Genomic DNA, 12,025 nt, shown 5'->3' with positions numbered 1-12,025 from the left:
GGCTCCCTTCCCCTCACAGACCAGGAATGTCAGACGATCTGCTGTTGATTCAGAGATAATCACATTGCCTCTCTAAAAATGATAATTCAGCAGCCTGAGCCAGGGAGAGACAATCTCCTGCTGATCCACAGCTGTTAACATTAACATGACAATTGAAGGCAGGCACCAGGGAGAAGCATATAGGGCTGCCAATAAAATCTCAGGTATCTGGCAAGTGAACCCAGGCATGCACACTGAGAGACAAAATGGTGGTGTATGACCTTCCAGGGGCACTTCATCAGAAAAAGGAAGAAAGCCTCAGATGTGCACACACACAACTTCCTAAACACACTGCTCATGCTCACTTCCCAAGCGTAAGGAGGGTACCGCATTCAGGCAGCCTGTCCTAAGGGAAGAATCATGAGAAAAGGGCACAGGACGGCAGCCTATGAAGTCCTAGGATCAAGGCTGAACACCACACTTGTTCTTCAAGTCACCTGCTTGGATCTCTTCCAAGTGCTTTTTATTTTCTTTCCTGTTCTAAAGCCTTTTTAATAAGCTTCCACTCCTGCGGTGAAACTTGCCTTGGCCTCTTTTGCTGCAGTATGCCCCTCAGTGGAATTTTCTTCTGAGGAGGCAAGAATCGATGTTGCTGCAGACCAGCAGGGATTCACTGCTGATAACTCAGATACCTTCCACCAGTAACTTGGGATGACAGCCAGCAAGAGACAACACCAATAATCGAAAGTGTATTAATTCTGTTTTAGGTGTAGAAATTGGAGTGATTGGAAAACAATTCCTAAAAGAAATGGAAAAGTCAAATCGTTGAACAGTAAATTCGCCATCATATCTAACATCAAGCATGGAGAGAAATTGAAATATTTACACATCATGGTTGAAAGTGCAGAATTTGCAGTCAGACAGCTTCTGACACTTAGTAGCTTTAGAAAGTGACTTAAGCCCTCTAAGCCTTCAGTTTTCACATCTATAAAATGAAGTAAATGATACAAGCCTCTCAGAAGTGGGGTGAGCGTTGAATGAAACACTATGCGAGTAGTTCAACACAGAGACCGGCACAGACATGACAGTCAGGGAAGTATTGTGATAGAAGTGGCAGTAGGGAAAATATTTTGAACAGTTGTATGCACGGCAATCTTTTCACCTCTTTATTCACAGCAACTGATTTAATTGCTACAACAAGTATGTAAGATAAGTACTTTTTTTTTTTTTTAAGACGGAGTTTCGCTCTTGTTGCCCAGGCTGGAGTACAATGGTGTGATCTTGGCTCTCTGCAACCTCTGCCTCCAGGGTTCAAGCGATTCTCCTACCTCAACCTCCCAAGTAGCTGGGATTATGGGCATGTGCCACCACACCCAGCTGATTTTGTATTTTTGTAAAGACAGGATTTCTTCATGTTGGTCAGGCTGGTCTTGAACTCCTGACCTCAGGTGATCCGCCCATCTCAGCCTCCCAAAGTTCTGAGATTACAGGCATGAGCCACTGTGCCTGGCCATTAAGGTACATACTTTTATTATTTCCATTGTTTTTGACTGAATTATGCTACCCTCTTCAATTCATATGCTGACGTCCCAAACCCCAGCGCCCTATGATGTGACAGACTATATTTGAGATAGGGTCTTTACATAGATAATTAAGTTAAAATGAGTTCATTAGGGTGGGCCGTAATCCAATATGGCTGGTGTCCTCATCAGGAGTTTATGACACAGACACACACAAAGGGAAACCAGAAAACAGATACAGGGAAAAAAAATCATTATTGCAAGCCAAGGAGAGAAGCCTCAGAAGAAACCAACTTGACAAATTTTAAAAGATGTCTTTTGGAGAACAAAACTGTGTTAGAAAATATGTAGAACAGAAAAAAACAATTTCTTCTAGAACTGAAGTGCATGTCTTCCTAAGACTCTGTGAGGAAAAGACCTAATCTGGAGAAAAGCTGTTGGGGCACTCATCTGTGTGTGGCCTGTGGCTCACAGGGGCAGGTATTCTCAGAAAGCACATGGGAACATCACGGTCCTGGTGTGTCCAGGCTCTGGGAACAGGCTCTTCCACATGGCTTTCACATGGGGTTCTTGGTGGGCTATGTTGTCACTTTCTGCATCCTTTTTCTAAGGGCTCATGAATGTCAAAGTAGCGCAGACCCTGAGTAACAAAGTATCACCACTTCTCGAAGGTCCCCAAATATGTCTCCACTGCTGACTCACTCTTGCATCTTCATCTACAACGGTCACTCTAACTAGGATACCATTTCTCTCTCTGGTATTCATCTGTTCTTGCAGCTGCCCTCTTTCTGCAGAGGGCAGCTGGCTGTGCAGTGCTGATAAACCTGGTCAGAGAAGCAGGAAACTTGTAACGGAATGTTTTCAGATTATCAACCAGACCAAACGTTCTGGAATCCATAAGATCCAGGGCTCGGGATAAATTTAGTCTATTAATTACTCCTCTGAAGTTGGCAGCTTTGAAAAAGATGCCCTGAGTCAGCATAGTCATTCCAACCAAAAAAAGGAAAAACTAATCATCTTCCCCAACTCTTAAATCATCCAGCACTAACCAGACATCTGTATCCCTCCGCAGCAGCAGTCTATCAGGGCAGCCACGTCCTCACCGAGTGGATATGTCAAAGCCCAGGGGCGCAGCGACCTGCCCTATGAGCCCCCACATACACTCAGGATGCCCCAGAGACTCTGCACTCTGATAATACTCGTTCCTTTACTGTTCTCATTCTAATTACTCTCACACATTTGGCCACAGATTTTTGGTCTCGTGGTTGTATTAGCTTTCTGTTGCTACTATACAAATTACCACCCATTTGGCAGCTTAAAACAATACAAATGTATCATCTTACAGTTCTATACTTCAGAAACCAACATAGGTCTCACCCAGCCCATACCAAGGTGCCGGCAGATCTGCTTTCCTTTCTGAAGGCTCTAAGGGAGAACCAATTTTCTTACCTTGTTGCTTGCTTTCTCTATCTTCAAAAGCAGCGTGTTCTGTTGCTCTGACCCTACTTCCATACTTACTTACAGCTCCCTCTAAACACTGCCGGGAAAGGTTCTCCACGTTTAAGGACGTGCGTAATTAATTGGATCCACCTGGATAATCCAGGAAACGCTTCCTATCACAAGGTCAGCTCATTAGCAGTCCTAATTGCACCTGCAGCCTTAATTCCCATTTGAGATCTAACTGAACACAGTTAACAGGTTGCAGTGATGATCAGCACTTGGACATCTTTGAGAGACCATTCTGCCAACCACTGCGATATTCCACTAGAGGGCACTAACTAACATATTCCTGTAATAGAAACATTAAAATGCAGATAATGGTGGGAGGGAAAGTTGATAAAATGGAATACTGTATTATCAATTTTAAAAAACCATAATTATAAATATCTCTCATTGGGGTCTTCCAAAAGTTATCATATAGTACAAGAAAACACATGGACTGGAGTGACTTTCTCAGAACTGAAACGGCCCGAGCATCAGTGAAATAGAATCTGAAGGTGGTGAGAATTCTACAGAATACCTGGGCTCAAAATCATGTGGAAAAAAAAAGATTGCTATATATTTAAAGGGACAAAGCATAGGTTCTCTTACAAGGGTTTTTAAGAAGCAGTTCATCAGTTTAGTAGGTGTGAGCCTAATTACTTTTGTCAGGATACTGTTGCCCCAGATGGGTGAATAAGCAGTCTCTAAAAGGAGAAGGAAGAGAGCAAACACGGAAAAAGTATGCAGGAGAGGAAGGGATGGCATGGCGGAGAATGAAATGCTTTCCATTAAAATGCAAAGACAAAGGGAGATGTTTCCGAGTGCCCAGCTGTCTAGAGGGTTCTGTTTGCTTTCCATTCCTGCTGTTAGGAACACAGGAGTCTGCCCTACATTAGGGAAGTGGAATAGAGTAAGTTTCCAAAATTCTTAAATGTGGTGGAATTGGGTAGACAAGACCAAAGGGAATGTCGCAGGGAGGAGGGGTGAGAAAGTCAAACAGTGGCTGCTGCTGTCAGGCTATTGGGGCCTCGGGTTAACAGCAGCATTTTAGTGCCTTTGGTTAATGTAGAAAAGGAAGAGAGAACAGAATAGCCTCATAGTCAAAGGAACAGAGAGGGAGAAGCCATGTAGCTGAGGAGAGTGAATTAGTTAGTAGAGGGACAGAATATAGAATTAGCTACCTCCTAAATCTTAATAATAGGAAAAGAGATTGGGAAAATTATAATACTCTGAAGTGTAATTATGTACCTTTCAACTCTGAAACCACAGAATGTGGGGAAATCCAACGTCCACTAAGAGTGAGCTTAGCTATGCGGATGCAAGTAAATTGTGAAAGGTTTTGCTCTTTGGGATGGCAAAGTTTACTAAGTAACATGAAACTATTTATTTGCGGTGGGCTTTTAGAATGAAAGCTGTTTTCCCTGTCTTGAGAACACCTGAGCTCACAGCTAGGATACGGAGGATTTGCCAGGACAATGCAAACACCTATAGCTGAAGTAGAGCCAAGCTCTCTCCCTATATTCCCTATAGAAAGGAGTGGTGCAGAAATAGAAAAAGAGAGAATACTCCTTAGATCAGAGGTAAGGTCCTGATAAGAATTACTCCATCCTCAGTGCATGGAATGGAAACTGTTAGAGCTACACCTTTCACCAGGAAGGAGTCTAGGGGCAAGGAACTCATCTCTGAGGTTTGAGGGTAGCCCTGAAAACTGGGAGGGGGGCCCTTTTTGTCTGGAGATGATAATGATTTGGCAAAACAATGATGGGTTCTGTGAGGCTCTACCTGTGGTAGGAAGCAATTGGAAAGAATGGGGTAGCCTCCTTCCATTCTACCATCCAAAAATACATTGGTTCCTGCAAAGCACGAGGAGTCAAAGGTATACATGTGTCAGAAATCACAATGAGCACTGTAAGTATATACCTTCATTTAAAGAATTAAGAAAAGCTCAAAGGTGTTTCAGGTGCAAGACGTTCTGGGGAACTCTAGGAAAGACACCTCGGTGCAGGAAGAACATACTTAGGCTGAAAAGAGAGCAGTACCAGCAGCTTCTGGAAGAACTAAGAGGAGCTCGACACTCTGGGCTCAAACACTGCCGGCCTATGACACAATATCCAGGGACAGAAACCTTCCATGTGCAGCAAGAAAGCAAAGCTCATACCGAAAGCAGGCAGGAAGCTGAGCTGGCTGGTGAGAGACTCCGAGGTTATTGCAGGGAGCAGATGTTGCATCTGTCTTTCACCAGCTTCTTCTGGGGAAGAAGAGAGAAGGAGAAAAGAAGAAAGGTGCTCCAGATGACATCGTTGGTGGAAGCAGCTGCTAGCTCTAGCGACAATGACTAAGTCAATTTTGCTGAAGATCAAAGAAGCTGTGTGTCTTGGATTTTAAACAGCGTGTAGACTAGCAGAATAATTCATGATGTGAATCTGAGATTTTATACCATAGACTCTTTTAAAAGATAGTGACTAAAAATCTATACCAGTGGATAAATGAAGTCAGGGATATATTTGGATTTTTTTCTGCCAGAGTAGAAATGACTTCAAAAAATATGATAATGCAGCTTTCATGTAATCCCAGCTACTCAGGAAGCTGAGCCAGGAGAATTGCTTGAACTTGGGAGGCGGAGGTTGTAGCGAGTCAAGATCACACCACCGCACTGCAGCCTGGGTGACAGAGCAAGACTCTGTCTCAAAAAAAAAAAAAAGACGATGTAGCTTTTGATAGCATAAGCTTTATGTTCTCACACTTCTAAGTGATAATCGAATGTGTTATACCACTTTATACCCTGAGATTCAAAATACACAAATATTTGACAATTTGTACAGGACTGTATTAATAAGAAAATGTGGCACATATATAAAAAGAAGCAGCCTCACACAGATTAAGGAAAATGACACTGATCACAGATGTCCCCAGCCTGAGTCGGCTGTGCTGCCTTTGTACACTTCAGCCCTCTGAGCTGCAGTGGGAGTGGTTTCTCTCCTGAAAATGTCTCTGAGGCCCAAATAGCTGAAGAGGTGGAGACATTACAGAAACCAACTGGAGCCCCCAGAACTGGCAGACACCTGTCTGATGATGCCATGGGCCCCCAGCTCCTTGGCTATGTGGTCTTTTGGCTCCTAGGAGCAGGTGAGTCCCAGAACACATGGGCAACTCTTGGCCTTGTTTTGTAGATCTCAGCCCAAGGCATCTCCTAAAGTCTTCAGCATTGGAGATCCCCTTCAGCTCTGCCTCTAACTCTGTCCCCTTCCTTTACAGGCCCCTTGGAAGCCCAAGTGACCCAGAACCCAAGATACCTCATCACAGTGACTGGAAAGAAGTTGACGGTGACTTGTTCTCAGAATATGAACCATGATTATATGTCCTGGTATCGACAAGACCCAGGGCTCGGCCTAAGGCAGATCGACTATTCAAATAATGTTGATCTGGTTGATAAGGGAGATGTTCCTGAAGGGTACAGTGTCTCTCGAAAAGAGAAGAGGAACTTCCCCCTGATCGTGGAGTCGCCCGGCCCCCACCAGACTTCTCTGTACCTCTGCGCCAGCAGTTTATCCACAGTGCTGCACGGCCAGCTGCTCTCTGCACAAAAACGGAGGGCAGCTGCAAGAACAAGGAGACTCCTCCTGCAGGAGACCCCTCTCCGACCAGCAGGAAAAACTTCCTCCATCATCCCACAGAAGCTCTTCCCCACTCCCCAGCCTCAGGGACTCTGCAGTGCAGCTGCTCTGCGGAACCAGGGGTCCATCCTCTACCTGCTGTAGCAATGAGCTTTCAAGGTTCAGCAGGACAAGCTAACTGCGTTAGGCCTAGTGCCAGGGTACTCTCCAATCCTTTCTTCTTGTGGAGCTTAAATCTTTAAATTTGACTAAGCTATTGCCCAAACTGAAGACTCCATTTCCAATCTAATGGCTCTCAATAATATTCAGTCCTGTATTCCAGGTCCTATTCAGGAGGTTTTGTCACTTGGAGGAACACCATGTTTTGGATTATTGACAAAATCCAACACCTCCTATTTTCTTCCTTTCAGCGGATGGTCCTGCCATCCGTCCAAATGCCCAAGCCAGAGCCGCAGGACTGATCTTCACTGTCTCTCTGACTTTCCCCTTCCACACCGAATCCACCACCCCATCCTGCATTTCTCTAAGTACTAAATTCATCACAAATTTTACTAACTTTCCTAACTTCACTGATCTCACCTGGATTCCTTTAGCCACCTGTCAAGCAGCCACCCTACCTGCAAGCTTGTGACCTGCCCCCACCCACAAACACTCCCTCAAGCTTAAAACCCTTTGGCTTATTTCTATTAACTAGCTAAAGTCTCAAATTCATCTTAGTTTGCAAGTCTCTCAGCCCCCTCCATGATGTGACCTTTGCCTATCCACCCACCAGTCTAACACTGACTTCCCCTATCCTTCAAGTACGACAACTGCCTGCATCTACTCCAGAAATTTTCCACTTCTCACAGGTCCCCAAATACGTCCACTGCTGACTCACTTCTGGATCTTCATCTGCAATGGTCACTCTACCTAGAATATCATTTCTATGTCTGGTGTTCATCTGTTCTTGCAGCTTCCCTTTTTGTGCAGAGAGCAGCCGGCTGTGCAGCCCTTTGAAGAAACTCCTGGTGCAGACATGCAGAGAGGTCTGGTTGGGACTGGGCAACTCCAGGATCAGGGGAAATTCTCCTTCATAGACCAATTTAGAAGTCATTTCCTCCAAGACTATTTCCTTGAATCACTGACTGCGTTGTTTCTCTGCTGTGGGTTCTTGTAACAGCCTGAACAGAGCTAACACCAACACCGAGACACCACTGTGAACTCACCAGCTGTTGATGTCTCTGTTCTATAGCTTTTTGTCCCCTTGGAATAGGTAGGTCATGGGTAGAGGTATGATGTCCTTGAGCCTGGTTTGCTAGACCCTGCATTAAGCCTTTTCCTGGTGGTTACACATCAGTATATTTCCCACATTCTCTCTTTTTATCCACAATGTCCATGAATGCTGGTGTCACTGAAATTTCAGTTTATCAAGTTTCAGAGTCAAAAAAGAAAGTTTTCTAATACAACCAGAATGTGTTTTATGACCTATATGTGCTGAGCCAGACAAGAGCCAGGAATGAAGCTACAAGTAATCTATTTCTCAGTTGGTGCTTAGAGAACAAACAATTAGAAAGTCTCTAATAGACTTGTGTCTCTTGAGATAAGACTGAGCATTTCTTACAACCTCCAGACCTCCATCCTTTTGCAGACACTGCCATCAGTTAACTGCAGCACTGCACGGCCACTTCCTTTCTGCACAGAAAAGGCTGCCACAGGAAGAGATGGTCTAACCTTCCTGAGCCTGCCCTCACCAGAGGAAGCCTCTGCCATCACAGAAGCACTCAGGAGCCTTTCCCAGCTCCTTGCACTGAGACTTCAGAGCTCTGAGTGCCCTGTTCTGTAAAAGTTTGTCCCTGGCCAGGTGCAGTGGCTCATGCCTGTAATCCCAGGACTTTGGGAGACTGAGGCAGGTGGATCACGAGGTCAGGAGTTTGAGACCGGCCTGGCCAACATGGTGAAACCTCGTCTCTACTAAAGATACAAAAAATTGGCCAGGCATGGTGGCGCTCACCTGTAATCCCAGCTGCTTGAGAGGCTGAGGCAGGTGACTCGGTTGAACCTAGGAGGCAGAGGTTGCAGTGAGCCGAGATCGAGCCATTCAGCCTGGGTGACAGGCTGAGACTCCATCTCAAAAAAAAAAAAAAAAAAAAAGTCCAACCCCAGTAACAACACACCTGTAGACTGAGCTGTCAGTGTCCTCTTTCCCTTCGTTCTCATTTGCTGTCTCCTCAGTAGGGCTTCCTCAGCCTGGGCTCTTCATTAGAACTTACCTGCATCAATCCAGTGCCCCCTCACACTACCTACTAGAGAAGGCTGCATTCTACAGACAGTCTTCAGGGATCCTCTCCAGGTCCCCTTTATGTTCACCTGTGTGCCGGAGACAATTTGAATCTTAGTCTAATACTTTTCATTTAAGTAGGTCAGACTACACTATGCACTTACAGATTTTGCCAGTAGAAGCTTTGAGACTTCGTGTCTTGTAAAATTAAAAAAAAAAAAAACTGTAATAAAGATAAGAATGTTTACAGGTGTAAAACTCTGTGTAAGCAAATAGTCTAGTGAAACTGAAGTTCAAAGGGTGTTTGTGTTGGGTCGCTGTGCCAGTATGCTTGATTTATGGTAAGGCCAAGTCTGTTGGATTAGATATTAGATGTTCGCAGTAATGTCAAAGCTGAGGAATATAGTCATAATTATAACTATTTTATATTATTGCAAACAACTTAAAAACTATTGTGTGACTATGATTGATGTGTATCGTGCATAGATACAGTTTCAAAGAGTGTTTAGACCATTAGAATGTTTTAAGGAAAAATGTTAGCAAAACAACCACAAGGAAAATACTACTGAAAAATGTAGTATAAGCATTGCACTGACAGTTGTATCTGACCCTTTCGTTTTGATCAGTGGTTCTCGATGTGTACCAGAATTACTTGGTGAGATTTCTTTGTACTGTGGGAATAACGCTTAGCATGAAATCTAACCTTTAAACAAAACTAGTGTGCAGTATGATATTGTTAACTCTAGGGGTAATGTTGTATAGCAGATTTCTAGAATGTAACTATCTTGTATAATTGAAATTTTACACCAGTTGAATGGCAACCCAACACCACCGTCTCCCATTTTCCTGGCAATCATCCTTCTACTCTCTGCTTCTATGTGTTTGACATGATGCTAAGTGAAATAAGCCTATCACAGAAGGACAGATGTTGCATTGAAGGAGTCTTTTATCACCAAAACTGTTTAGAATTTCTGGCACGTGGTGATAATAAAAGCAAAATCATTTCACTTGGATTTTATGATTATTTTCAAATGCTTTGCACCCTTTATGGCTTGCACCTGGGGCTAAACGTCTACAGCTACCACCCCATTATTGGTCCACCACCATCTCCCCAACCCCATCAGGTAAACCTACACATGTGAGCACTCACATGAACCTACACATGTGGATTTGAACCAGGTTCAAACCCAGGCAGCATAGTTCCAAAGCCTGCCCTTCTAACCAATATGCAACTTATAGTAATTATTAAGTATATTGTATGAGAAACTAAGACTGCTGTCAAGAAAGCATATTTTTAAAGTGAGAAAAGGAGAGAGAGAGAGAGAGACAGACAGACAGACAGACAGACAGACAGACAGACAGAGAATGGTAAGGTTTTCCTAATCACAGTTGCTCAGGAAAAAAAAATTACCTTCACTTTCAAAGACTGAGACTCACCAGCAGGATTCATGGGACTCGGCGTGCCCTTGTACCTATAGCAAAGATGTGTTACAAGGATGTAGTAAGAATGCTATGATCACAAGGAACAAAGACATGGTAGAGTTTGGAGAAATTCACATGAGACTTCCTCATGTTCTCTGCTTGCCGAGAGAGCACAGTCTCATCCCAACACTGAAAATGCAGCAACGTAAGAACAATATTTCTGCCCAGGGAAGCTCATTAGAGACTCAGCACCTCCAGAACTTTTGGTGGCTGGTGTTAGGAGCTGAATTGTGTCATTAAATATCGACGTGTTGAAATTATAACCTCCAGTGCTTGAGAATATGGCTATGTTTGGAGATAAGGATTTTACAGAGGTGGTCAAGGTTAAATGAGGTCTTCACTAACATGACTGGTATCCTTATAAGAGGATATTAGGACACAAACATGCACAGAGGGACGGCAATGTGCAGGCACAAGGGGAAGCCATCTACAAGCCAAGGAGAGAGGCTTCACAAGAAACCAACCCTCCTGACACCCCACTCTTGGACATCTATTTTCTCTCCAGAAGTGTGAGAAATAAATTTCTGTTGTTTAAACGACCCAGTCTGGGGTGACTTATGGCAACCCTCACAAAATAATTCAGCTGATCACATCAGCACCCTCTGCCTATCATGCAGCAGAATTTCAGACTTGAAGTGGAACAGGTGTTTGGCCTAATCCACATGGTTTGTGCAAGCAGTCTAGGCACAGTAAGCCACGCTTACCAGTTACCGATGGTGGGAACACTCCCCAAATTCAAGTTCACAGATGCAAATCAAGAGCCAACCATGCAAGCTGGACCTTCTAAGGAGAGTGGTCTCAGGCCCGCTGTGTTAACGCTTTTCTATACACACACCCACACCCACACACACACGCAGAGTGACAATTCCCTGAGAACAAGGGATGCCCTTCACTCTCTAGCACCTCTATACCCTTTCTAGTCTAGACAATGCCTGAGGGGTTATGAGTGTGGGCTGGGACAATGACATCACAGACCATCAACCCACAGCCTCGTCCTTGGAGAAGACCTATTCTTTCTTCAAAACAGCCATGGGAATCAGGCTTCTCTGTAGTGTGGCCTTTTGTTTCCTGGAAATAGGTGAGTCCTGGGAGTAGCGGGGTCTGGGGAGCTGATGGCAACCCCTGTCCTACTATTTTGAAGCCTTGTATTCAAAGCTATTTTTCTCCTCATGCTTCCTGGTGGCCTTTTTTTTTTTTTCACCCTTGCTATCTGTCTCTCACAGGCCTCGTGGAAGTGAAAGTAACCCAGAACCCGAGATATCTAGTCAAAAAAATGGGAGAGAAAGTTTTTCTGGAATGTGTCCAGGATATGGACCATGGAAGAATGTTCTGGTACCGACAAGACCCAGGTCTGGGGCTACGGCTGATCTATTTCTCATATGATATTAAAAACTATGAAAAAGGAGATGTTCCTGATGGGTACAATGTCTCTAGAGAGAAGAAGGAGCAGTTCTCCCTGATTCTGGGGTCTGCCAGCACCAGCCAGACATCTGTGTACCTCTGTGCCAGCAGCTTATCCACAGCGCAGCACAGCCACATCCTTTCTGCACAAAAAGCAGACATCAGAGAGAAGAGGCCCTAACTCAGGACTGGCGCTGGCCCCAACGGCACATTCGTGCTCAACAGAAACAAGGGACCTCTAAGGAGAAACTAGCTCCGTAAGCACCCTTCTTTGCAAGGAGAAAATGAGA

The 12,025-nt window shown here is 44.4% G+C and overlaps 1 protein-coding gene and 1 gene segment (V, D, J or C); both read left to right on the top strand.

Annotated features, from left to right (window-relative positions):
- The first annotated feature begins 3,744 nt into the window (after positions 1–3,744).
- LOC144578242 (uncharacterized) lies at positions 3,745–9,865 on the top strand. The gene is made up of 2 exons (XM_078341988.1): positions 3,745–3,891; positions 6,185–9,865. The coding sequence occupies exons 1-2, from the start codon at positions 3,745–3,747 to the stop codon at positions 6,737–6,739; spliced, it is 702 nt and encodes a 233-aa protein (XP_078198114.1). The 3' UTR covers positions 6,740–9,865.
- Positions 9,866–11,566: 1,701 nt separating this feature from the next.
- Positions 11,567–12,025, top strand: part of LOC144578430 (T cell receptor beta constant 1-like) — a 48,588-nt gene continuing 48,129 nt past the window's right edge. The window contains 1 exon segment of the C gene segment in view: positions 11,567–11,857. Within this exon segment, the coding sequence occupies positions 11,608–11,857 (250 nt within the window).

This window comes from Callithrix jacchus, chromosome 11, assembly GCF_049354715.1.
Source record: "Callithrix jacchus isolate 240 chromosome 11, calJac240_pri, whole genome shotgun sequence".
Taxonomy (NCBI): domain Eukaryota; kingdom Metazoa; phylum Chordata; class Mammalia; order Primates; family Cebidae; genus Callithrix; species Callithrix jacchus.
This window is presented reverse-complemented; position numbering and strand designations above follow the sequence as displayed.